Source organism: Strigops habroptila, chromosome 1 (assembly GCF_004027225.2).
Source record: "Strigops habroptila isolate Jane chromosome 1, bStrHab1.2.pri, whole genome shotgun sequence".
NCBI classification, from domain to species: Eukaryota; Metazoa; Chordata; class Aves; order Psittaciformes; family Psittacidae; genus Strigops; species Strigops habroptila.
In genome coordinates, this window is record NC_044277.2 from 19767528 (window position 1) to 19793265 (window position 25738).

At 36.1% G+C, this 25738-nt stretch overlaps 1 protein-coding gene across 2 annotated transcripts in view; it reads left to right on the forward strand.

The window, feature by feature from the left end:
• The window catches only part of LRP12 (LDL receptor related protein 12), a 52903-nt gene that overhangs the window by 20386 nt on the left and 6779 nt on the right, over positions 1-25738 (forward strand). Inside the window, exons 2-5 of one of the 2 annotated variants that reach the window (XM_030485818.1) lie at positions 10709-10765; positions 17864-17999; positions 19475-19677; positions 24177-25278. In XM_030485818.1, coding sequence (XP_030341678.1) covers positions 10709-10765; positions 17864-17999; positions 19475-19677; positions 24177-25278 — 1498 coding nt within the window. The remainder of the gene's footprint in view (positions 1-10708; positions 10766-17863; positions 18000-19474; positions 19678-24176; positions 25279-25738) is intronic. The other variant, XM_030485826.1, reaches the window with a different exon arrangement.

The following is a 25738-nucleotide window of genomic DNA, read 5'->3' on the forward strand; positions in this document are numbered from 1 at the left end:
GCGATGCTCTTCCCCTTACTGTATAAGCACCATGCAGCCCACACATTGAAATTTTCCACTAGTCTGGCACTTCTCAAATGTGAAATACTTTCAGTATCTGAAATGGAATTTCAGAAGAAAAGAATAGTTACTGCAGTTGCACATGTACAAAAGCTCTGAGCAGTCCTTTGTTAAAATTATTATTTTAAACATAGCTGTTTAAAATAGCTAGAAACTTTGGCATTTTACATAAGGAATACGGCAAGGGAATGTTTTCAAATAGGAGGGCAAATTGTTTGGTTTGCATTCATGATAGGATCTAATCAGTTAAGAATAGGCACCTAGGTCTTCAAAGGAGATAGTTCATTTAATGATGGATAGGTGGTATAATTTCTCTTACTCTTCTTTCTCTCCCCTGGTCTACTTCCTTTTCCTCTGATGTCCTTACCTTCTTTTCTTTCTTTAAGTTACTTGAGATGTAGCTGTAATTTAGAAGACTCTGTTCACTTTTTGAACTGTTTAATTGGCATTAGTAATAAGGGTTTTTTTCTACCCTGTCTAATCCAAAATGCAGCACTAAATTACCACCCCAGAATATGTACAGTTTGCAGGCAATGGTCAGTCAAGTAACTTCCTTTATACCTGGCTGGGCAGAAGTATAGGGTTTGACATGAATAGAACTACTTATGTGCTAAAATCAGGAATCTTGTTGAAGCTGAGACAGTGTCTCTTCTAGATTTCTAATTTCCACTGCTTGCTGCCAAGTATATTAGTTCTGTCTATAAATAGTTTGTGGAATTTTTGAGTGAGAATTAAAAAAAAACCCCTCAGGTTCTTTTCTGTCCCTACAGTTCAAACTACAATGAGAAGCTTTAACTCTTCTTTTTCTTTTTTTTTTTTTTTTTTTTTTTCCCCCTGAAACTTTCACACACAAATTGTTTTCTCAGGTTAGTTATAAATTTAAAATTTTGAATTTTAATGACAATAGACTCAAGTAAAATTTTTCTTGTGGGATGTAGAGCTGTGATCAAATGTTCGTGGTTTGTGGTTTGTTTTTTTTCCCCCCACCTGCAGCATTAAGTCCAAGTTGCTATAGTTACTACTCTAGCTTCCTTTTGCAACCTAGGATAAAGGAACCTCAGGTTATCTTGCTATTTAGCTGTGCAAAGTTCTCCTGCAAGTGGTTCATGTTCCTCTCTTGTGAGTCTTTCCTGCTGGTACCCCCTGAGAAAAAGTTTGTGCTGCATTAAACACAGCCAGCTACCAGCAGAAGACAGAACTGCTGGTAGCTTTGTATGTTTAATTGGCGACAAGGGAGAGCTGTCGTTCCCATAGAAGTGAGCACGAAGAGTGGAAACTGACTGAGAAGCCACACCTATAGAGCAGGAGTGTGAAAGCTCATACTGTAGATTGCAGCATCTTCCAAATGTTGGCTTGATGATTCCCAGTGGTGCTGGGGGCTCTGTTTCAATACTCCAGCATCATCTGGCTGGCAGTATCTACGTCAAATTTGCATTATGCTAACATCCCATTATTACGAAATATGGAATTTTGTAAATTTTCTTTTGTGTGTTGCGGCAGCATTCACAATTGGTGTCATATTAGTGAATAACATGTGCAGTGCTTAATGAATCCAGAAAGAGAACTTACGTTGCTCACACTAAATGACTGCAGAGGCCCTGGAGCTTATGCCTGAAGTTGAGGTAGAGCCCCCTTGGCAGCACTAGAGCTGTGGGGAGCAGAGAGCACACTTGGGATGTGGGTAGCTGGGGGTGTCTGTTGGTACATCTCACAGCCTGCAGGAGCAGATTTGTGGAGCAAAGCAAGTTATGCTGAAAATGCAAGGTAGCGCTATATACAATTCTGAAGGGTGTTACTTGGACTAGCTCTAGCGTGGCCCAGAGGACTGAGTACCCATTACCAGTAGGAGCATGTCATCTAAAAGGAATCTGGTTTGATAGTTCCAAGGCCACAGTGTAGTGTGAAGCAAAGCACAGAAAGTATAGCAGAACAGCAGATTCAGATGCATGCCCCTCATCTGAAATAAAATAATGTAGATTGGTGCAAAATCTACGAAATTGGTGCACAGATCCCTGGATAACACCATAGAATTATCAGAAATAGAGGATATATTATGTTTTGGTAGAAAAGCTAATAGATGGGTTGTGACCTGATCACTGTATATTCTTCAAATTCAAAACATTCACTTATGTAGTGAACTTTTATTTTTAGAATACCTGTTTTAATAGTCAATTACTGAAAAATGAGCGCAGACTTCTTTTTGGTGGAGGGAATAATGTTACAATGCTAAAGAATTTAAAAGTAGTAGAATATTTTTCTTGGAAGATTTTTAAGTCGGTGTTATCAAGACTATAGGAATAAAGGTATGTGCTGTTGCTCACTCGAGTACTGATTGACTTTGGGTTTAGGTTCTGTACAGTGAATGTTGATTATGAAACTTCGTGGCTGTGTTTTATTCACCAAGAGATGAATGAAGACCTCTTTTTCAAAAGTATCATGCAGTTACATGTAATTTGAAGTCCCTCTGTGAGGAGGGAAGGACAGAATAAGAACAAGGGGGTGATATGAAAACACAGTGTTGGGCAACAGGTTTTAAGCATACAGTGCAGACTTGGCAGCACCATACCTATTGTTTTATATCCAAGAAATAATTTTCTAAGCACAAAATGGTACATCTCAGTGGTTGTAACAAGTAAAAACAAAAATCTAAAACCTACATAAACCAATTCTGTTGCAGAATTGATTCTTCAGTTCTGGTCTTAATTTTCTAAATAGAACTACTTCACAGTTGGTCTAAAATAAAAATGGTACTATATAAAATAGCACTGAGTATTGTAAACAAATTTTGTGCTTTATCTGTTTTTACAGTGAAATTTTATGTGCTTATTTCCTTCTTTTGCATCATAACCACATTGAAGTAAGCCACTATTTCAGTATAGTTTTATCTGTTAGTAAATTTTTATTCTTTCCTTAATTAAAGAAATTAATTATACCATTGTAGTATTTGAGTATGCAACACTGTCTCATGTGAATGCTTGCTTTCACTGTTTGAAATTTTAGATATATTTACTGTATCTTCTCTGTAGCAGATGTTCTTGTGTTACAGGGATTTGGAATAAATCTTGTCACTGTTGCTCAGCTTGCCTTTTAGTAGAGAATTCTGGTTGATGTCTGCCGAGCAGTAAGGCTTTCTCTCAATGTTTCTGTCTATTGCATATTTATATTAAAAGAAATGGTTATTTAATTCCTCCCTTAGATGAAGGAGAATTTACATCTTGCTGCACAGTTTAATGCTGTTTTACAAATGACCACCTGAAATTCCTGCAGCTCTAGTATTTAACCCTAAGGAAATACGGAAAAGAACTGCACATAAGTAGTTAACACCAAACTGTTGATTTAAAAATAAATGATACAAAATTTGTCAATAACTCCTGCAAAGATTCTTCAGCTAAACTGGAGATGATTGATTGGTTAATGCCTAAAAGTCAATACTGTCCTTTCTCATGATGCTTTTTCTAATTGCCTTTTGTCATGAATTATATGAACTTATGCGGAAGTGCGTGTTGCCCTTTGTCAAGGAAAAAGGCAAGCAACAGTTGGGTGTAGGACAGAAGCTTCTGGTGAAAGATGCAATGCACTATATTAAAAAAACCCCAAACGAACAGTAAAGACATGAAAATGATATGACTGTGTCCTTAATTTTGTCTCGAGTAGTTAATCCAAACACATATTGGTGCACAAATGAGTTAATTTGATTGCATACATGTCTCTAATCAGAAGGATGCAGTGATTGCAAACTAAGCCATCAGAAGGCAGGACATGATAAAATGGTGACACCTGTAAAGGCTGTGACTGGTTTCTGTATGAATCTGGAAATGACACTGCTGCTTTGCTTTGTTACTGAACATAGAAAAGTAACAAATGTTGCCTGGCTTCAGTGGACTGTGTACTCTGAGCTCTGCCGCATCTTAATTTGAAGTATTCCCTGCAGCAATAATACTGTTTATTTCATGAACTGTTCTGGGAGGGTAAGTTTCAAATGCTTGCTCTTTTTATTCCCATTCCCCCCCCCCCCCCCCGCTTCTATTTGCTTCACTTTCAGTTCCTTGTCTCTTGTAATGTTAAAATTGCATGTGTGGCTCTCTTCCTTCATTCTGAGGAAGATAAAGTCTAAATTTCTGTAGTGCAGTTTAGCAGTGGTAGGAGAACATGTTTTGCACAGATAGAAGAAAGTACAGGAGAAACCATATTCTCAGAGACTTTTCTGGTTTATAGAAGATTAAAATCCAAGTCTAGTCCCTTTTGTACCCTTGTGTTCATTTGAGATTATAGAAGGTGGTTTTTCTTCTCAGTTGCAGTACACAGCAAATTGAGATTATGCTCCTTCTGCAGTACAGGAATGCTTGGCAGCAGTATGGCCATATACCTATGGATATGTAGTTCTTTGCTGTTGCTACAGCATGAAATCCCTGCAGCTAATGCATTTAATTCTAAATGCACAGTAGTTTAACTAATATAAGTGCAAAGTGTTCAGGAGATGAGGATGTGATAAACAATGATCCAAAAGACTGAGGAGGATCCTACCTAATTCTTTTGGCTCATTAGCTGCATGCAACCTACATGTACATAATTCAATATTGTATTTTGGGTTGAATACTGAACAAATGTTTTTATCATAGGATGGTTTGAGTTGGAAGGGACCTTTAAAGATCATGTAGTTCATCTGGAGGAGGGTGGTTATACTTGTTTTTCTGTTGGTTTCCCCCATGTCCTGCTTTGAGCTGTAACATCCTAACTGTAGGTTAACTGTAGGCAGTTAGCCTTTGCACTTTTCTCCCACGGGCTTGGCAGGCAAGCGTGACTGTGGTTCAGCCTGATAGGGTGTCTTTAGGTGGAGCTTGTTTGTGCACAACTGTGCTTAGATATTTGCAGGAAGGGGGGGGGGTGAGATGGCCACTGACTGGGACCGACAAAATGTGCTAGCAAAAGGGGTCATTTCCAAGAAGGGTACTGGAGTATTACAGAGGCATCATGGATGTTTGTTTCCAGCTCCAATTTCTAGATTAAGAAGAATATTGCTAGTTTTGGACTAGAGCATCATAGGACTGATGTGAAGTGGGGTTTTTAGTGGGGTGATACGTAAGGCAGCACCAGTTTATTCATGGAATTGTATAGTAAAGTTCTGATTTTGTTGGCATCATCCACGCTTGGTCTGTTAGAAACAAAATTTGGTGAAGATTAGTGCAAGGTAACTTCAGCTGACAAGAGGCAGTGCAAACAAGTCAAGTTTACTCTTTGTAAGGTGCAGAGTGAGCAGGAATTTTGGGAGTAGGATGAAAAAAGGAAGTTTGGTCATGAAGTACATTGTCTAAAGTAAAGCAAGTTAAACATGTACCGTGATAAAGAGTGTTTGGAAACACATTAAATACAGGAAGTGTTGTTGATCTCTTGTCCCTGATAGTTGCGGTTCAAGAGAAATATCCTGTCCAGTCTGCTTATGTAGCATTCATTATGCACCACAGTACCTTTTCCAAAGGGATTATAATTTGGTCATTAAAGCTAATGGCAGAGGCTTAATCTTGATATTGAAGAATTTAGCTTCAGTGGAAATACGAGTGCATGATTATTTTTTTTGTGGAGAGTAACTATTTGGTCTAACAGCAAAAATAAAGGTAACTTAAATGTGGGGTTTGTCACTATGGCTTTTTCATTTATCATTTCAACAGTCAAGTTAATTTCTTTGTAAAACACAATCTGTGTGTAGAGGAGTCCCAAGATACATGATGTTCTTCCAAAATGAAGTTACAAAATTTGATTTTAAAATTATGGTAGACAAAGTCACGTGTATCAAATTTTTGAGTGCATTTAACAATATTAATCGCTTCACTGTGTGATCATATTACTAGTGTTGGTCAAATTGAAATTAAAGCAGGGGTTTTGTTTGAGTCTTTGCATGCTATTTCAAATATATCAGTATTTAAATAAACTTCTTGTTCTTTGTCTGAAACCTCCAAGTTCATGTACTTGGAATACAAAAGCTTGTCTTTAATCTGAATGTTTTGACTAAGAGGGACATTAATTGTTGGGGTGGTGGTGTTGGTGTCTGGCTATGCTTTTTGAAAACTGTGAATTTGAGTAAAAATTGAAGGAGAAGCTCATTTCAGGACTGTAGGCTTAGTTTTATGTTCTGAAATTATATGCAGGTAACCTTTTGAGTCTGATGCTGATCTCACTTTGAGAGCAAGCTGTGCTGCGTAGGCTGTGGGGAAGGAGAGATGTAGGGGGGTGACATCCTCGAATGCTGCATTGTAGTTAGCCTGCATTAGTCTGAGCATCACTGCTACTGTCTGGGTTACAAACATATAGAACTTGGCAGCTATTTTTTCCAAACATATAATGTTTTTGAAGTGTGAAAGTGTTGGGTTTTTTCCACACTTTCCCGTTACAGTTTTCCTTGCAGTCTTTTTGGAATGTTGCTGCTGTTCCTTGTAGCTGGCCCCACTCCCCTGGCCTGTGTCTATTTTCCTATCTGTGATGAAACTCAGAAGATGTTAGCAAGTCTAACATAAAAAAGATAACCAAGATAACAAAAAAAATGGTTTTTATCTTTCACATAGTTTTGTTTTCCTCTACAGACTTCATACAGGAGTATAGGGCTCATGGCTCTTGGACCAGAATATTTGGAAGTGACATTGTGAGGTTGCGGGTTTTCCAGGGTAGGGTAAGGGTATTTAATGTAGTTCTACATAGGCTCATACAGGACAAATGTCCCAGCTGCTGGAAAACCTGAAGATAAACCTATTGTTGTCTTGCCTCTGTGGTCAATCAGCTGTGAGACACAAATCAAAAGGAATTTATTTAAGTGTTTGTGGAATTGCTTGTCTGTTTCTGCCTGCTCCTAAGACAAGACAGCATCCTAACCTGCAGGACTTGAGTGAGATAGGTAAAAACTGATGAAGGGGGTTGGCTTTCTGCTGTGAAAATAAATTTTTATGGATGCGTCTCAGAATCAGTGACCAGGTTTGACCATAATAATTCTTTGAACTTTTGAGAGATTTTTAAAGTTATTCAAGACAGAAAGACACCTCAGAAATTTGGAACTGTTCCATATTGTAAACACACTCTATAAAGAGTCCAACTCATTTTGTAACCAATCAGCTGATTTATTGTTTTTAATTGCAGTCAAGGAATATTTGGAGATACTGCCAGCAGTGGTGGTAACAAACTCACATGCACTTAATTAGAAAGCCATTAAAAATACTTTCTATACTTTTGTTTAACCTGTAGGTTACCAGTAGTTTAACATATCTCTAGTAAATATCCTATTTACTAATTTATTTTTCTTTTTAAACATAATAAATGCTTGGATTTTTATCTTGAGTTTTGTCCATTAGATTTTTTTTTTTTTTTTTTTTTTATTTTATTTAAATACAGTTGCTGACCATATCTTAAGCTTCAGGACTAAAGTTGGCATACATTTCTGTTTAATACTTCACACTTCAAATAAGTGGTCCATTTGTCATAAGTATTTATAAAAGGATATGAAGGAGATGGGTATAGTCCTGGTTACACAAGTATTTTTTTTTTTTAAGAAGTTACCACAAAAAAAATGTCATGGAATGTGTCAGTTTTTGAAAAACAAACTTGGTTTCTTGCAGGCAGAATAGATTTGTGCAGGAGGTTCTAGTGTGTGTCTTCCAGCACTGTGCCGTCACACACAGCAGTACTTAACCAGCTCCTGTAACTAATGTGAGCAAACTTTGCGTCAAGTTTTGTTTGGTGGCACATGTTTCAGTTTAAAACTTCAGGTTCAAATGGGAATGAATAGTAAATATTTCTTTAAAACATCAAGAAAATTAAGGCTTACTGGTGACCTAAGAATTTTTTTTAATATACTCATGCTCTGCTGTATTAAATAAACTAACAGGAATTTCAAAGATAATTATCTTCCCATACCTTAATGGAAATTTTCGATGTGTTGTCTGATATATTGATATTCTGGTGGGCTCAGTTTATATAGAACCATGTGACATAATTATTGAGATCATATAAGGATCATTGCCTAAAAATTTCATAAAGGTGTCGGCAGTTAGTAACGCTTAAATGGCATCTGAACATACTTATTTCAGTCACAGTTCCCAATAAAAAAGGAAGTGGTAATCTGAGAGGTTTCTAAGGTTCATCTTAGAAAATAATTTAAAAAAACCACCTTATTTTGATACTAAAATACTTGGATCTGAATCAAGGCTTCATTACACATTAGTGCTTCTGAGTTATCACTGAAGTCAGTTTGACAATAAATGTGACATCACTTTATGTCAAGAGATTGTTATTATTATTAATTGTAAATATGCATAAAGCATATATAGATGGAAGATAAAGTGTTCCATTTTTGGATAACGAGTTTAGTTTTCTTAATTTAACACATTAAAGTCAATGTGTAGAGGATTTGGATGCAAGTTCCTATTTTAAGTATGCTTCTCATTGTTACTGATTAATAGTTTTGGACTATTTTTTGTAGATGAAATGCTTCTCTTTCCATCACTTCAGTGTCATGTCAGTATTTCCATGTTTTGTTACTGTATTTTTATCAGAACTGATTACATTAAAATTCTTTGGATTTTGTTTTCCTGGCCTTTATGTATAGGCAGCTTGTCTGTAATTCAGATTCTGGGGGCATCAGTGGAGTGCCCAGATTACTGATGTCTTCAATGTAATTACTTGGGGTTTTTTCATATTTCTAAATGTTTGTGAATGCCTTCTTTTTTTGTCATGCTGTTCATTTTCAGTGTTCAATAACAACTACAGATACAGTTGTATGTGCTGATAACCCTTTTTTGAAAATACAAAAACAGTGAAAAATCCCTACTGTAATTTGAAAGATGAAATACCAGTAAGCTATTTTTAGCTTAAAAGAAGAGGTCTTGAAATGTGTTACTGTTTTCCATATGTTGATGGAAATAATAGAAAACAAGACAATCAGAAATGTGCTTCTGTGGAATTGGTTACAAGCAAAATCACTTTACAGCAAAGATGGTGTTTATTTTGTAAATGTAGAGCTGTTACTGAGGACATGAAATCAGAGCAGCAAACACTCCTTAGCATGCCAGTTTATATGCAAAATGAAGAAATTAGTTGGAGAATAGCTTTTTAAAACTTAAAAGATATTTTACTTTTGAAAATAGCTTAATTGGAAAATAGTTGTTCACTAATATAGTATTTGAAAGTTTTTGTTTTAAAATACTTCTGTCTTTTGAGTATTGAGAAGAATAGTTACAGTGTGGATTTTTTTTCTTTCAAATTGAGACAAAGCAAGCTGGTATGTAAATGTACTCAGTGAAATTAGTACATAAAAGGCAACACACATTACTTTTAAGAGTCCAAGAGTTTATTTTTTTAAACAAAAAATGAATTTGCTATCTTTCTGCATATTCTGATCATCAGGTTTCTAACTGTATTGTGTCTTTAGAAAGTAAAAAATTACATCTTTGTGCATTTGATGTTAACCCTGGGAGCAATTTCTGAAACATTTTATTTGCAACCACTGCAACGGAGCAGCATTGAGATGCTTGCTTAGGTGTGTATGTTCTGGGTCAACTCTGACCATGGTCTTTAACCTCGATATAAAAGGAATATTGAGTTTTCTTTAAGTATTTAAGGTTCTTGTTACCCAGACATATGACACGTACATTGTAGTGCTGGCCAAACAACTGATTCCACATGTATGAAAGTCTGTGTGACATGGCAAATCTTCAGTATTACAAAACTTTGAGGGATTAAGAGTTGTGGTTTTAAATTTTGCTTAATGATGTATTTCACATTTTAGATTCACTGCTTATGTTCAAAGGAACTTGTTTATGAAAGTAGCTCTTTCCTCCTGAAATGCCTGGAAGATTTTATTAAAAATTTGTTTTAAATGTTAAAAGATGTTAAATAAAGGAGAGGAGACTGAGAGCTGTTCAGTGTTAGAAATGTGCATCAATACAACTTTATCTGTCACATCATGTACCAGGGCTACCACCTGTCAGCAAATATATTCACTTTACCTGACTTTTACTTTGGTGGAGAACAAAGTAGTAGGACATTTGGAGGAATAACTTTTTTGTCTCTAACTCTTGATGACCACATAGGTTTCGCTGTTCATCTTTGCAAGTATACTTCCTTTTAATGAACATTAATGGGGAGTTACTTTTAAAGGTAGCTAGTTTCTGTCTATCTGAAACATCCTTCTGGATAAAGGGTTTAGGCTGCAATTGGTTATGAAATAGATGTCTTTCCCTGGATGTTTTTATTTGCATAGCATTTACTTACAAATCTAGACCCCAGAGGAGATGGGGAGATGGACTGAAATAAAACTTTCTTGAAAAGAAAATAGCATTTGATGCAAAATCATGCAAAGTCCACCATCTAAAATGCCTGAAGTTTCTCAAAACTCTTTGCTACTGTCAGTTTCTCGTTCCTTAACTTTATAGTACATTTAATTGTTCTGGTACACTAACGAACTTGGGTTCTTTATTGTTTCATTGTATAGTAACTTTTCCTCTAGTTTTTCTCTTAAGTTTTATCATAAAATGAGCGTGGGACTTTTAATGTTTAATATTAATTAAAATAACTTCAGTTTTGTTCTTTCTGTTCTGTAAAAGGGTATCTGAAGAATTTTTACAAATTTTATCTTGGAAATTAGCTTATTCATTATGTTTTATTTTAGGAAATGGTGCTCTTGCAGAACATTCTGAAAATGTGCATATTTCAGGAGTGTCAACGGGTAAGTCATTTTTTGTAATGTTTAAATTTCATGCATGACTTAAATAGTAAATATTGAAAGCCACCTGGTATCTTATGAAGAGATATTTGGCTATAAAAATTATTACTGCCTTTTGCAGCATGTAATAAGGAATGAAGCAACTGGAACATGGAAAAATTCTCATAAGATAAAATTGATACCTGCATGCTCATGAACAGATTATGCCTTTCTAAGTGGACTGCTTAATTATTTTTCCATACAAACATTGAACTAAGAGAAAAGTTGGTTTAAAATGAATTGATATTTTCTTTCCACAGTAAAGTTTTTGTGAAATGAAATTTATTGAAATGTAATTTTGGACAGTGCTACTATCAAATAATAAAAATCCAGGAGTTATGTGTTTCACCTGATTAGATTGAAGCAGTAACTGAAACTACTGTACACTTGACTGCACAGTTTCCTTAATACAAGAAAAAAAGAGTTTTGGAACTCATGAAACTGAGAAACTGATGAGATGCTAAGGGTATATGGGGTATAAAAGCAGCACACTTTGCTCATGGGTTGCTATGTTCCCTTCCAGTTAAATCAGTCTTGGGCCTCTTCTGGGCAGCAGCCATGGCTGGGACTGTTCAGAGTTGGTGATGTGACTGTATGTCTGTTAAGGCATTAGGTGATACCAGTCTATAGCCTTTGTTCTTCAGATGTTAAGCAGTGTCAGCTAAGCTGCTGGTCGTGTTTTCTGATACAGATACTCAGAATATGTGCACCTGGGAAGATAAACACTCTTCTTCAGTGGGTAGAAGAATACAAGCTTGATTCTTTCCATAGGGAAGCTTCCAGTAATCCCTGGAAATCAAACCGATTTTCACAGTTTTCTCCTAAAATAAGAGTCAAAATGTGAACTCATCCTTTTTGACAACAGCTTGCACACGTTGCTGTAGTTATCCTTGTAGTATTGCTTCAAATATTACATTGCTACTTGTGCATGTGGTTAAGTTTTTGGATGAATGTGTGGTCAGTGGGTGGTCTCTGTTACCCAATACTACTTTCTTTTTACCTTTCACCATTTGCTACTGTCATAAGTCTAATTATAGATGATCTTTGCTATCCGTTCTTGCGCTGCATCATGCAGAAAGTTATTCCTGTGCAACAGTAGTAATGCACCAAGTATATCATATAGTATGTTCATGGCACACTGTAAATAATAAATGACAGCACTGGTACTTGCCACTGTTGGAACAGTTGTTGCTGGAATTGCATTGTACAAGATACACAGCCTAAAATCTAGCTATGCAGCTTTCAGGATATGTTTTAACAACCCTTCACCTCATTGTAAACTTCAGCAGTTGTGTCACAGGTTGCAGCATGGGCAGAAGAGCATCTGTTGGGTGAGAAGTGAATGGAATTTTTGACTCTGCTTTCAGTGCTTTGGCCAGCATGCTTGAATAGGCAGTGCCAAGAAGAGAACACAATGTACTTTCTACGCAGAATAACAGCAGCTGGTAGGCAGACCTTTTAACTACTGAGAAGAAAGATCCAGTGAGGACTTCCATTTAAAAATAAATGTTAAATAAATAAATAAATCTAGAAAAGTAGTTCATTGGTCCTATGTTGTAAAATAGCATTCCAGCTGGGGAAAAATAAATGTTTTTTAACTCTTAAAGTTTCTATCTTAATATAAAGTTAAAATTCTTCACTGGAGAATTTTGAGATAATGGGGATGGGGGTGGTCTGTTAATGAAAACCTGAAGAAAGTGTGTAGGCAGACCCAGTGGCATTTTCCTTGCAGTTCTTTGTATGTACATCTTAAATGTTAGATGTATGGCTCAAATATAAAAGATGTGAATGGATTTAGATCATTTTTGAGTTCTTTCAAAACCATCTGGGTTTCCCAAACATTTTTTATTGAACTTGCAGATTATATGGTTCATCGAGCATACCTGGACAGCTTTACATTTATCAGAACAATTTTAAGCAGAGTTGTTGTAAAATAGAACCAAAGATATCTGGACTTTAATCTTTCTAAATCCAACTTTAACTTGGTTTTGAAACCAAGCAAGTGATTTTCTTGGACAGTTGCTACTGAGAAGGGATTTAAAATTAAATGATTGTCTTGATGGTAGATTTCCTGTCATGCTGCCACTGTAAGGCTACATGACCTACCTTACTAAATTATGTTTTAATAGCACAGACCTCTGTGGTCTGTGGTGTTTATGCTTCTGCTGTATATTATATCTGCCAAGTTACAGGTACACCTCTAATATATGACCATGCTTTGTCTACCAACAGCAATAATGGAATGTTGTCTCTAGTGTATAAGCTATCACTAGAGAACAAGCATGAAATATTTTCAGGTCTATCTTTGGGGTATGTTGCACCATAATTGTCACGACTGCAAAACCAATCTCCCCTCTTTCCCCCTTCTTCTTTCCCCTAACCCCCCTCTTTAAAGAACTTCTGCATTGGTGAAAACACTTGTTCACAACAATTAAAAAAAAAAAAAAAAAAGAAATACAGTGATTTCTTTTCACTGTGTGTGTCTCTGTATTGCAGAGCAAAGGGCATTTTAAATTAAAGCTTTTCAGCTTGACCTGGAGGCAAAGATTCCTATACCTTCTTCCCCTGTAGTTCTCCAAATAAGACTTTCAGTGGCTCCTGAGAGTTACAAATGCAATAATTATCCTCCCTATTCATGGTTTAGACTTTATCGCAACATTATTCTCTTTTTACTCTAAGCTGTTTTAAACACCTTCAGATCATTTATCCAGCTGCATTCATGTCCTTACCATGTCCAATATAATGCACACCTTATCATCTTGTGGTTCACATTGAAAGCTAATTCTTTTATCTTTTCAACTAATCTCCTGGCATTACTGTGAAGATAAATCCCTAATCTCCTTCTCCCTGCTTTTCTGAAGTGACTTTTTTCTTTGACATGTTGTTCACTGTTACTACAGGTACTTTACTTCTCTAGATCTTGCTATACAGAATTTTTGCATAAGTTTCTTAATGATTTTCTTGTTGTAACTTGCAAGTTGAATTTGGTACTGTGAAGTTTTCATTAGCTCTCTTCTGTTTACCGGCCAACTTCCCATGGGTAGTTTACAGTCATGTTCTGTAATGTGGGGTGGTAAACAAATTTCAGGAAGAAGGGAATAAGGAAAACTATTGTACATGTTTTTAAAAAGTCTACAAGAAAATCCGTAGACACCAGAAAACCATGGGCACAGCTTATCCTCTCAGCAGGTTTTTTTGACCGTTATTTTGCACTTTAGCCTGTGAAACATCTCCTGTCCTAATTGCAGGATTGCAATCTACTAGACAGAGTTACAGGAACATAACAAACAATTGCAAATAGAGTGTTAATAAAATAGAGGCTCACAAGGAGTTTAAAAGAGGTAGGAGTTGGATGAGCAGAATTGTGCAAATACGGGGAAATTGAGAGGAATGTAGGCAAAAACAACACCCAGGTAGAAAGGCTTGTGCAGGAGGGATTTGTTCCCACCCAAAAATCTTATGACCTCCAGCATGATATTTAAAAACATCTTTGGTACGTGCATTACTGTGTGTCTTTGCTTCTCTACAATGCAGCCTTCCCAATTTCTTTTGTGCTTCTGTCTCGATTGCAAACTCCCCCTCCCCCCCATTTTCATTCTGCTATTTTCTTATGTTGTATTTTTTTTGTATTTTAGTACTTCTAATAAGTTATTCCAAACCTAGTCAGTTTTCCTGTAATTTTAAGTTCCTGTGGACATAAGTGACCTGTATGGCAAATGCCTGCAGGGCCACTAGCAATGGAAATTAAAGTGCAAATTCTCCACAGCTTAGTGTAAAGATGTTTGCTTCTGTTAATACATATTTGTGCTACAAAATGTAAAATTTTTTTGTTTTACATTCTCTGTGCTTACAAACTCATGAAGAAAATGTATGTTACGTTATATTCTCAAAAGCTTTAGAAGAAACATCCTAGTTAATCATGTAGGGAATTGATCTTAAAAGACTTGCTATTGTCTGTATAAAGTAGATTGCCTTTAAAACTGTTCTACTTCAAAAGGTTATCCTTGATTTTAAAAACCTTGCTGAGAAATTATTCTCTCTGAAAATGATAGCACTTCTGAAGTGCAGCATCTACACAGTTTATCTTGACCTTTATACACTTTTTAAGCAAGTGGGAGATTCCTGTTGTCTCCTGAGTTATAAATAAGGGATTTCAGTGCACGAATGTATGCCAAGTATTCAAGTACATTAGCTAGCTAACCTGAAGGAGACTGTAATTCCCTTCTCAAGTCTGTTCCCTTTTATTTTTTGAACCCCCACTTTTTCATATGCACACTTTCTTCAGTTTTGGTTGGTTGTTTCTCTTTTTTTTTTTTTTTTCCTCTCTACAGTTACTGTTCACTCTACCCTGTATTTTAGTGCCTCTGATCATTCTTGCTTCCTCATGCCTCCCTTAGCATCTTCCTTCCCATATTGGATCATGCTGGAAATGGTCATATTTTGCTCTCAGCTCTTGAGAGTCAGCTTTAGTGGAAACGGAGAAAAAGCCATCTTAATTAAAGGAATATAGAAAATATAGGAATATCGCTGGTATTGCAAACAAAGTCAAAAAATCTGCATTTGAGTAAAACTGGAAGTTTTCATGGTGCTCTGAAAGTGCTACCTTGGTTATATAGGTTTTCCATGTGGAATTTCTTCCATTCAAACTCATGTAATGAGTAAAAGTTCCTGCTTGTAGTACTGCAGGGATTGGATTGAGTAGATTGTAGTTGTCAGGGTGCACTGTGCCAGCATAGGATGTTGCAAAGATAATTGCATATAATTTACAGTTGCTAAAGCGGTGTTTGGAGGTTGCTATTCAGCAGACACATGCTGTACATTTATAGCATGCTGAAGTTTTTGGAGGTGAACGTTGTAAAATTGAGTGAACATATGTTGAATGGATTTTTTTTATCTTCTAGTGTAAGGTTTTTCTTTGTCAGGTAACTTCTAAAACTTCCTTAGAGGTTCTCCATAACAAAGTCTCATATGTCAGGTTGTAAATATGTAAAACAAGGTGAATGCTGTAGTAGTATAAATTTCACTGAAGGCAACTTATTTAAACCTGAGCATTATTTCAGTAATAACGAAGTAGTGCATGGAATTGCTTGACAACATCTACAACCTCAGTACAAAATGTTACATGCATTCTTTTAGGTTTTTTGCACGTTTTTGTTTGAACCTGTTAAAACTGCAATTTTACTTTAACATTTAATTGTGAATAACCAGTTTTTCTTTTCAGTACTTCCATTTCCTTATACTTTACATACTGTAAAGTATACCCAGATCCTTCATACAGGAGTAGTCTTCCAAAATATCATAGTGTTAGAGCACCACCTATAGGGTTTGCTCAAAATTAAAACAAGAAAGTTTCCAGAGAATAGCTGATTAAACATTCAAATAAATAATATCTTGCTGTATTTTGAGATTTTTTTGTTCCTAGATACTAGTACAGGTCTTATGTTCTATCGGTAAAGTATGCTAATACTTAATTGTGCATCCATGAATGAAGCTTTGATAAGAAACGTGAAAAATTATATAAAGCAATGTGTTCTTACAACTGTACCTGAAAACAGTAAATCTACTGTTTTGTTTCTAGATTTCTATATTTAAGCTAATACAGAAAATTCAGGGATATGCCAGCACATCAATCTTACAGTAGTTTTAAACCTATTATTACAAATGTATTTGTTATGCCATACAGAAATCTTTTACGTAACAATAATAATAATTCAGGAATATAACTTTTTATTGTTTAAGAGCTAGACAATTTCAGGTCCTCATAGTCTTGAAAAAAAAATCTGAAAAGCTTGATTGTGGGTAAAAATAAAAAAATAACCTCTTTACAAAATACATTATTGTGACTTTTGCACTATTATAAATGCAGTTCATTCTTAATTGTGTTTGTTCACGGCATCATTTCTGATTTTATTTTAATAAAATACATATAAAAAAACCTCAAAGCTTTTGATCATCAGACAATAATGAAAATATTTCCTCATTTGTAATAGTTCTTGTGTTTAAACTATAGTGTGTAACTGATTATGCTATGGTAAACTTCGAGAGCTCACAAGTTTTGGACTGGCAGTGAGGAAATTGTAAAATAAAAGCACAGAGTGCAATTATTTTTTATGTGTTCTGACCTCTGAAACTTCCTCATAATTCCAAGCTCTGTAGTGAGAGTATTCTGGCCTTCCTGTTTATGTGAAGGTTGAGAATATGCGATATGACAGGTGTTGGATATAAGGCTGCTAAGGGAGTGGAGTAGTTTTGTGGTTTTGTTTTGCTGGCAAGTACATTGCTTGAAATAAAATCAACAAAGCTGAGAACACTCCAGTAAAAGGAACAAGCGACTGAGTTAAGGCCAATACAGAAAGCTACACCTATAATAAAGTAAGAATACAAATGGCTGAGTTACTTCAGTTGCATAGAATTAGCCCTGTAAATAAATATAAGCTTTCTAGTCCATTATCAGAAATGTAGTTATGCAAGTCCCTTTTAAGAATAATCTCTTGTGAACCTAACTTCTAATATCTGTACATGGAAGTGTGCTGCAGTAAATGCTGTTTGCATTCCAAGCATTTGGAATTGTGTGTATGAAGATCATTTCCATGCTAAGGGCTGAAAGGGGGTATTTAAATGATGGCCAGGCACTCGGTCTTCCTAAGGAAATTTCAGCTACTCGATTATTTTATATAATTTCTTTTTCACCTTCTAATGCATTTGTCCAGTATAAGGTCTAAATGTGTGACTAAATTGAACTGAATCTTTGTGAAGGTTTAAAATAGGAAATAGAAAATCTTTCCATTTTAATAATAAAGTTGCTAAAGGCTGTATTGAATAATCTTTTTTCATCTGTACTATTAATTGACAGTATAATGCACTGGCAACATTGGAAAACATCTTTTGAAGTGTGTTCCGTTATGAATTCCTTTAGACATTGTTTTTATTGCTATGTCATTTAACTCAGTGTGCTGTTTTCCCTGATTAGTGCTGGTTAACTTTTTTTTTTAGCCTACTAGCTTTAAAAAAAGAAAAAAAAAATTAATCAAATTGCTTTCAATATATGTGTACTTTTTTTAGCTTGTGGAGATATTCCAGAGCAAATTAGATCACCAAGTGGGACAATCACAAGTCCAGGATGGCCCTCTGAGTATCCTGCCCGAATCAACTGTAGCTGGTACATCCATGCAAACCCGGGGGAGATCATTACAATAAGGTAACAGTGCTCCTGTATTAACCACATGGGTTAAAGAAGTACTGACTAGACATTTTTATCTGCTAATTGTGTATGTACTGGCTTTCTCTTCCTTCCTGTAGATGTAGTATTTCTGGTATGTCTGTTTTCTGCCTTTCTTTTTATGTGATTTGCTCTTGCACAGCCATGTAACGTTTGTTTTCAACTGGAGAACTGGCAACTGGAAAATCTGTTTATGTGCTCATTTGTTTTTAATGTCTCTGAAATCTAAGAATTCTGCTTTAAAAATGTGCAGGGAAATTCTGTAATGCTTCACTGCTATAAAGTCTCATGATGTGATTAAAAATGACAGGGTACAAATAGTAAATCAGTAGATATGATGGCAGTTTTGGAAATGCTGAATTTTGAGGCAGGGACCTCCTCACAGTTTCACATATCATGTAACTTTTCTAAAGAAGTAATGTAAAAAAGTTGTATGTAAGTTCAAGTTCTCATCAGTTCATTCTCCATTACTGCCACAAGGGAAATCAAGGCTTGTTTTAGCATCAAGATACAAATTAATACCGTTTCATAAGCTGATCGTGAAACTGCATTAGCTGCAGATTTACTTCAGTTTCCAGTACAGACTTGCTGACCTAAGAAGCAGCTCTTCATTATGAAGTATTTGCTTTGACATCAGTTACACATTTAAAGTACAGTTTTTTAATTTAAATAGACTTTCTACTAAATATTAAATTGGCATAAATGCAATGTAAAGTAGGTAGAACTGAATGCTTTCTAAACTTTTTCATACTGTTTAATAAAACTTTGAGGGTTTTTTTTCTTTCATACTGTTTTCTTCCACTCATACATTTCATATTTTGTTTCTTGTTTACTGCTCTGTTGTCTGTACAGACCTGGTTTGCCCAGGTTGCCCTCCCCTTTACACTTCATTACCATGACAGCATGTCTTGATACAGTTGTAGCCGTACCATGACATTCCATGACATATCCATTGGGTAAGCAAGTAGTGCAACTGGAAGAAAATCTTATCTGAAATTATAGTTCTGAACAATTTAGCTGTATTTATGGTGTCAAGTCATATTGGCCAAATGTAGCATTAACTCAAGTTCTGATGAAATTTGAGTTAAATACAACCACCTAGTAGTATATGAAAGTCATATTAAATGAGACTCATAAAGACAATTTCATGAACAGATTTTTTTTTTGTTCATTTTTAGATGGTTTAATTTTTTTTGTAGCAAAACTGAACTTCAAGTTTTGCAGGCAATAGTCTGGTTGACAGAATGGATTCTTGCTCTCCCCGTAACGTAAAAATATCACCACCACAAGGTTAAATCATATTCTTACATGCATAGAGAAGCCACGCTTTATTTCAGAACAAAAAAGAACTTGGAGCTAATTTCCATTTTTGTGTGTAGTAATTCATCAGCTTAGTTGTGTATTGTGCAGTTGAGTAGCAACTTTGACCTTTTTGGTTTGTTCCTTTCTTTCAGCTTTCAAGACTTTGATGTTCAGGGATCACGGCGATGCAGCTCAGATTGGTTAACAATTGGAAGCTACAAGAATATCGAAGGCTATAGAGCATGCGGCTCCTCCATTCCGTCACCATACATCTCTTCACAGGATCATGTTTGGATCAGGTTTCATTCAGATGATAGCATCTCCAGAAAAGGCTTCAGATTAGCCTACTTTGCTGGTGTGTTTCAGATGATACCTAGTACAGTTTCATGGTTTCATTTTTTTGTGTGCTGTTTCAAGAACTACTTCCTTGTAGCAGGGTCCAGTATATGTATTTTCTGTAGCCAATTCAAGGCTCAGTGAAATCAGGGAAAAGTTCACTAGGCTACTGGAAGGTTTTTTTTTTAATATAGTTTAAGATTCAAAATGTTTTCATCAGACAAAAATTAGTGTAGGATAGTTGGGTAGACTTCTGAGTTCCATAAATATGGCAAGAGAGGGAGAAAATGGCAGGAATTTTTTTATGTTTTGTATAGAAATCGCATAATCTTTTCCTATCTCCAGAAGGTATACTGTCTTCAAATAAATTAAACATTAGAAAAACCCAACATTATTAATACCAACCCATTAATATGATAGGTTACTGTAGCCAAGTACATACAGACATAGTTCTGTATGTGAAAATTTTTCCTGGGTAATTCAAGGATGCGATATAAGCTAGCTACTGGTAGTAGTAGTTTGGGACTGTTTTCTGGGCAATTGTTTCTCTAGTAGCTGTTGCCAAGAGAGAGGAGGAAGCCAGTCATGGGTAAAGACTAGTTCCAAACTTTTTCTGACCTTACAAGGTGTTACAGTTTTATGTAATAGCATGATTATGGTGTTCTACCCTAAATACTGTATTAGATTCTTCTTTGTTTTCATAGTGGTTTCATGTTCTATTACTCCCTCCAAGTATGTGCCTATATCCACTCTCTGGTCTGCTCCACATCTCTGTATACCAACTTTTAACTTCTCTTTTCCATAAAACAGTTCATAATCTTCCACCTATCCACTGCCACGCAACAGAACTATTCCACCAAGATTCAGTAAAACGAGCCCTGATATCCTCTAGCCTAAGCCATATTTGCTCCTGTTCTGTATTCTGCACTCTTTCTACCTAGTGGCTTCCTCCACACTGTCAGTCTTTCACAAACCTGAAGTTTCCAGGGCTTGTCCCTCCTGTTCTGTCACCTGTTTCCAAGCCAACAAAAAAGTTCCCTCTACTGGCTCCTTGCAGCTTAGCAACTCTTGGGAGAAGTAATGCAAGCTTTACCTTTGTTGATGGTTCAGCTTTCAGGACAGTGTTCTACCTGGGTTTTGCTTACTGTCTCACCAAAAAAGATAACAGAACAAGAGGGAAAACCACTGTCTAATTGGTCATCCTCTACTACTGTTTCTGGTAACTGCCCTCGTGCGCACTGTTCTCCTGTGGAAAGCATCAGCTTCTGCCCTGTTTATCTCCCTTTCCTTGCAGGCACAGAGAGAAGGGGGCTTTGGGAAGGAAGGATATTTTGAATATGGATGTGAAATGGGTAGAGAAGGCAAGGCACAGGCTGAGTGGAGTTTTTGTGAAAATCCTTTCTTCTCTTTTCTTCCAATCTTGAAAAAATTTCATTAGATAACCCCTTTTGGAAGAAGCTGTAAAGGTTTCAACAAAAAGCCATTTTTTTTTCCTATTACTCAAATTCTTCTTGTTAGTGTCACTTAAGACTTAAATCCTGTGATTTTAAATGTCTTTTGGGTTTTTTTAAGGAAAAAAAGAAAAGAAAAGCAGGTTTGGTTTTTAGAGAGGGTTTGTTCATTTTTTAAAAAAACAAAACTTTCTGAAACTTTGGTTTGCCCTTGGTCCCTGTGCTTGATATGATACTTAGGAAGTATTTCATGATCGAGGTGGAAGTGTAGCGTTTCAGTGATCAGAGTAGTCCTCTAATGTTGTAAACTGAACTGTGTATAGCAAAAAAGTTGAAAAATCTGCTTTAATAATTACCTGATCATATCTACTTGCAAGTGTCAAAGGAGACTCCTGAATTTTTGCTACACATTCAACTGTGCCATTATGGTTTTTTATTTCTACTCATTAGCATCGTGCAGTAGCGTTCAGTTTAACACCTCAATGGACTATTTAATTCAGTATTGTTAAGTCTACACTCAAAGGTGACATGTGGCCTTAGAAAAAGGGGAAAAATAGTAATACTTATATGGATGCAAGTTAGGCCTACTCGTGCTGGAATGATAGGAATAAAGTAGCTTATAGGTGCAGAAGGGACCATCGGGGGGCCCCATGTTTAAACTCTGATACGGAAGATAGGCCTCTTGAATTCTTTGAATTCTTGTTTAAAGTAATATCTTTAAACAAACAAAACAGTAACAATGGAGAAAGCATTACAGTTAAGAAGGTTGCTTGACTAGAAGGTAAATTTTGTATCACTTGTCTTCCTCCCATCACTTTTAATTTATCAGCTTATTTATTTATGATTATTGGAATGGGACAGAGTTTACTGATGGTGATGTGCAGTGGAAAACAATTAAAAGTACAGTGGTCTGTGTTCACTGTAAATGTATGGAAGGATTGTGTTAATCCTTTGGCTACAACTGCACTAGGGTTCTGCTAATTATCTTGTACTATATTGAAGTCTTTTGGTGGAACAGCTTTCAAATACACTTATTTGTGTATATCTTACTAATTTACAACTCTAATTTTTGATTAATGTATAAACTTTCCTTATGTAATGACTTTGTAATCTGTGATTAAAAGCGCTAAATCAGGATCAAGTAAGCAGCTCTTTTCTGGGATGATTAAAAGCCTGAAGAAGGAGTAGCTTATGTTGAAGTTGTAGTTAGTTTTGTTACTACAATTTTGCCAGTAATATTTACAGCTCCATGTTATAGCTTTCTGCTCAACTTTTTCCATGTTCTGCAAGGTAACAAGCATTGAACTAAAGTATCATCAGTACTTGAACAAGCTCAGTGACTCTTCTTATGCATATTCTACTATATTGCCCTCAGTCTGTGGAGCATAGTCATTCAATTTAAGCGGGACAAGTCTAAAAGTTCGGTTTTAAAAGTTTCAAATTCAAGGCCAAGGTTCTAAGTATTTGCCATACTAATATTGTGAACTATGTGTATGTGTGTATAATATATATAAAGAATACAAATATAGGTACTTATGTAACAGAACAGGAAGATCATATTGTTTAGACTGAAGTGATACTTTAATCGCTTAAATCATTTTGCTCTCCTTTCACTCTCTTGTCAGCAAATTTGTTGACTGAAACGCTCTTCAGCAGGGCTTCTAACTGCTATCGCTCCTGTTGGGTTTTTCCTGCATTTATTTTTAAAAACCTTAGCTTTTGTGAAAATTTTAAAATGCTGATGTTGCACCTTTAAAAAAAAAAAAAAAATTCAAGTTAAGAGTATTTCTTTTTAATGCTTTGTAAGATACTAAAATAGCAAAAAGGAGAACTGAGGTTCAATATCGCTTGACCTATCACAGCAGATTAGTTGCAGCAAGGGAAATTATTTATTTCATGTGATTAAGCACTGGCACTGGAACTTTGAAAATACTTGCTTGGACAAGGCTCTGAAGAACTGCAGTTAGCCTTGCTTTGAGCAGATGTTTTGATTAGGTGACCTCCAGAGATCCATTCCAATCTGAATTGTTCCCTTGTAAAACAAGATAGAACCTGCTTCTCCTGTAGGGCCATCTGCATTGCAGAATTTTTTGAAATTTTTTTTTGAGGATTGACCTTGGCAGTTTGTTTTATAGCAAATTTTGCAGTCTGTACCATGTTTTTTAGAAATCGCAGTGATTTTAAACGATACAAGAGTATTTGACTCAGCTAAGTTGGTGCAGAGCTCAAATACCTTGCTTCCCAGCTGTGCTTCTGTGTTTAACATAGCTGGAACTTTAATAAATGATGGCCTGAAAAAAATATTCTTATTTTGCAAGTGTGGTAGTAGCCAGTGAGACCACATTTTCTTAAAGGTGTTTCTTGATTATTTATTTATTTATTTTCCTTCAGAATGAATAATAATTAAAAAAAAAAAAAAAAAAAAAAAAAAAAAAAAAAAAAACCCACACTTCTATGTTTTCTGGACCACCACTTGGATCATTAACTTTTAAATTATAATTTTGGTTTCAGGCAAGCATGCGTTTCTGCATATGCTGCACTCTCCTCTTACTTATGGAGGAGAGACAGGAGCAAACAGTGGGAGGAGGGGAGGACAGAGCTTTCGTTTTGGTTGGTGGTAATAGGTAACCTTCAACTGTTAGCTTCTCTCTTGCCATAGATTTTTCCATATGAAGTAGGAACCTATGAAAATGGGATAAAGACAGGTCTGGCTGCTTTTACAAGAAAGAATTCAAGGAGGTAACTGGTACTGCAGGATAAAACAGTACTTTGTGATTGACTTAGCGCCTTAGAAGTCAGATTTTTCAATCACTATATAGGAACATTGTTTTCTTGCTTAGGTTGAAGTTATTTGATGGAAAGCAGCTAAGGATGAGGCTCATGCTGATGTGCTGACAGACCTTCAACTTGAAAAAACTGTTTTATCTTGGAACTTACTGAAAGTTGTGATTTACAGAGACTTTAAATAGTTGTTCTGCCATTCTGAACTACCTGGTGCAGCAGATAAATATGTGACACAAACCATTAAGTGCTAAATCTAAAAGAGAACTTACTTTTTTTCTTTCAGGGAAATCTGATGAACCAAATTGTGACTGTGACCAGTTTCATTGTGCTAATGGGAAGTGTATTCCAGAAAGTTGGAAATGTAATAACATGGATGAATGTGGAGACAACTCTGATGAAGAAATCTGTGCCAAAGCTAATCCTCCAACAGCTTCTTCCTTTCAACCTTGTGCTCACAACCAGTTCCAGTGTCTTTCTCATGTCACCAAGCTTTACACTTGCCTTCCAGAATCTTTAAAATGTGATGGTAACATTGATTGTCTTGATCTAGGAGATGAAATAGACTGTGATGTGCCAACATGTGGGCAGTGGTTAAAATACTTCTATGGTACTTTCAGTTCTCCCAACTATCCTGACTTCTATCCACCTGGAAGCAACTGCACGTGGCTGATAGATACTGGTGATCGTCGCAAAGTCATTTTGCGTTTCACTGATTTTAAACTTGATGGTACAGGTTACGGAGACTATGTCAAAATATATGATGGACTAGAGGAGAATCCACGGAGGCTGTTGCGTGTGCTAACAGCATTTGACTCTCATGCTCCCCTCACAGTTGTTTCATCCTCAGGACAGATACGAGTGCATTTTTGTGCTGACAAAGTAAATGCTGCAAGAGGATTCAATGCCACCTATCAAGTAGATGGCTTCTGTTTGCCCTGGGAAATCCCATGTGGTGGCAACTGGGGTTGCTACACAGAGCAGCAACGCTGCGATGGCTACTGGCACTGTCCAAATGGAAGGGATGAAACCAACTGCACTATGTGCCAGAGAGATGAGTTTCCCTGCTCTCGGAATGGTGTTTGCTATCCTCGCTCAGATCGCTGCAACTACCAGAATCATTGCCCTAATGGTTCAGATGAAAAAAATTGTTTCTTCTGTCAGCCAGGAAATTTTCATTGTAAAAATAACCGCTGTGTGTTTGAGAGCTGGGTTTGTGATTCTCAAGATGACTGTGGTGATGGCAGTGATGAAGAGAATTGCCCAGTCATTGTGCCCACTAGAGTAATAACTGCAGCTGTCATTGGAAGTCTTATTTGCGGATTGCTGCTTGTCATTGCACTGGGATGTACTTGTAAATTGTACTCACTCAGGATGTTTGAGCGAAGGTAAGTAGAAGAGATGGCCTTGAGAACTTAAAAAGTATTTTCATCTTTTATTGTTATACTTGAAACATTTTTATTGACAAACGGTTATTGCATGTGATTTCCAAAGGCATTGTTCCTTCTTCTTTGACAGTAAAAAGAGATTAGTTAATCATAGAATATATCAACTTGGAAGGGATCCAGGACTACCTAAAACTAAACCATATGGCTAAGAGTGTCATCCAGATGCTCCTTGAACTCTAACAGGCTTGGTGCTGTGACTGCTTCCCCGGGGAGCCTGTTCCAGTGACCGACCACACTCTCAGTGAAGAAAAGGGGATAGAAGTATTCTGATCACTTAACTATTGGGCGTTAAGCTTTCAGATTTTACCCAAAAGAAAGTGTGGGAAAGCTGCATTTCTGCAACTACATATCTCAATTGTGTATTTAACAGCATGTTTCTTTCATTGTAGACTATCCATAC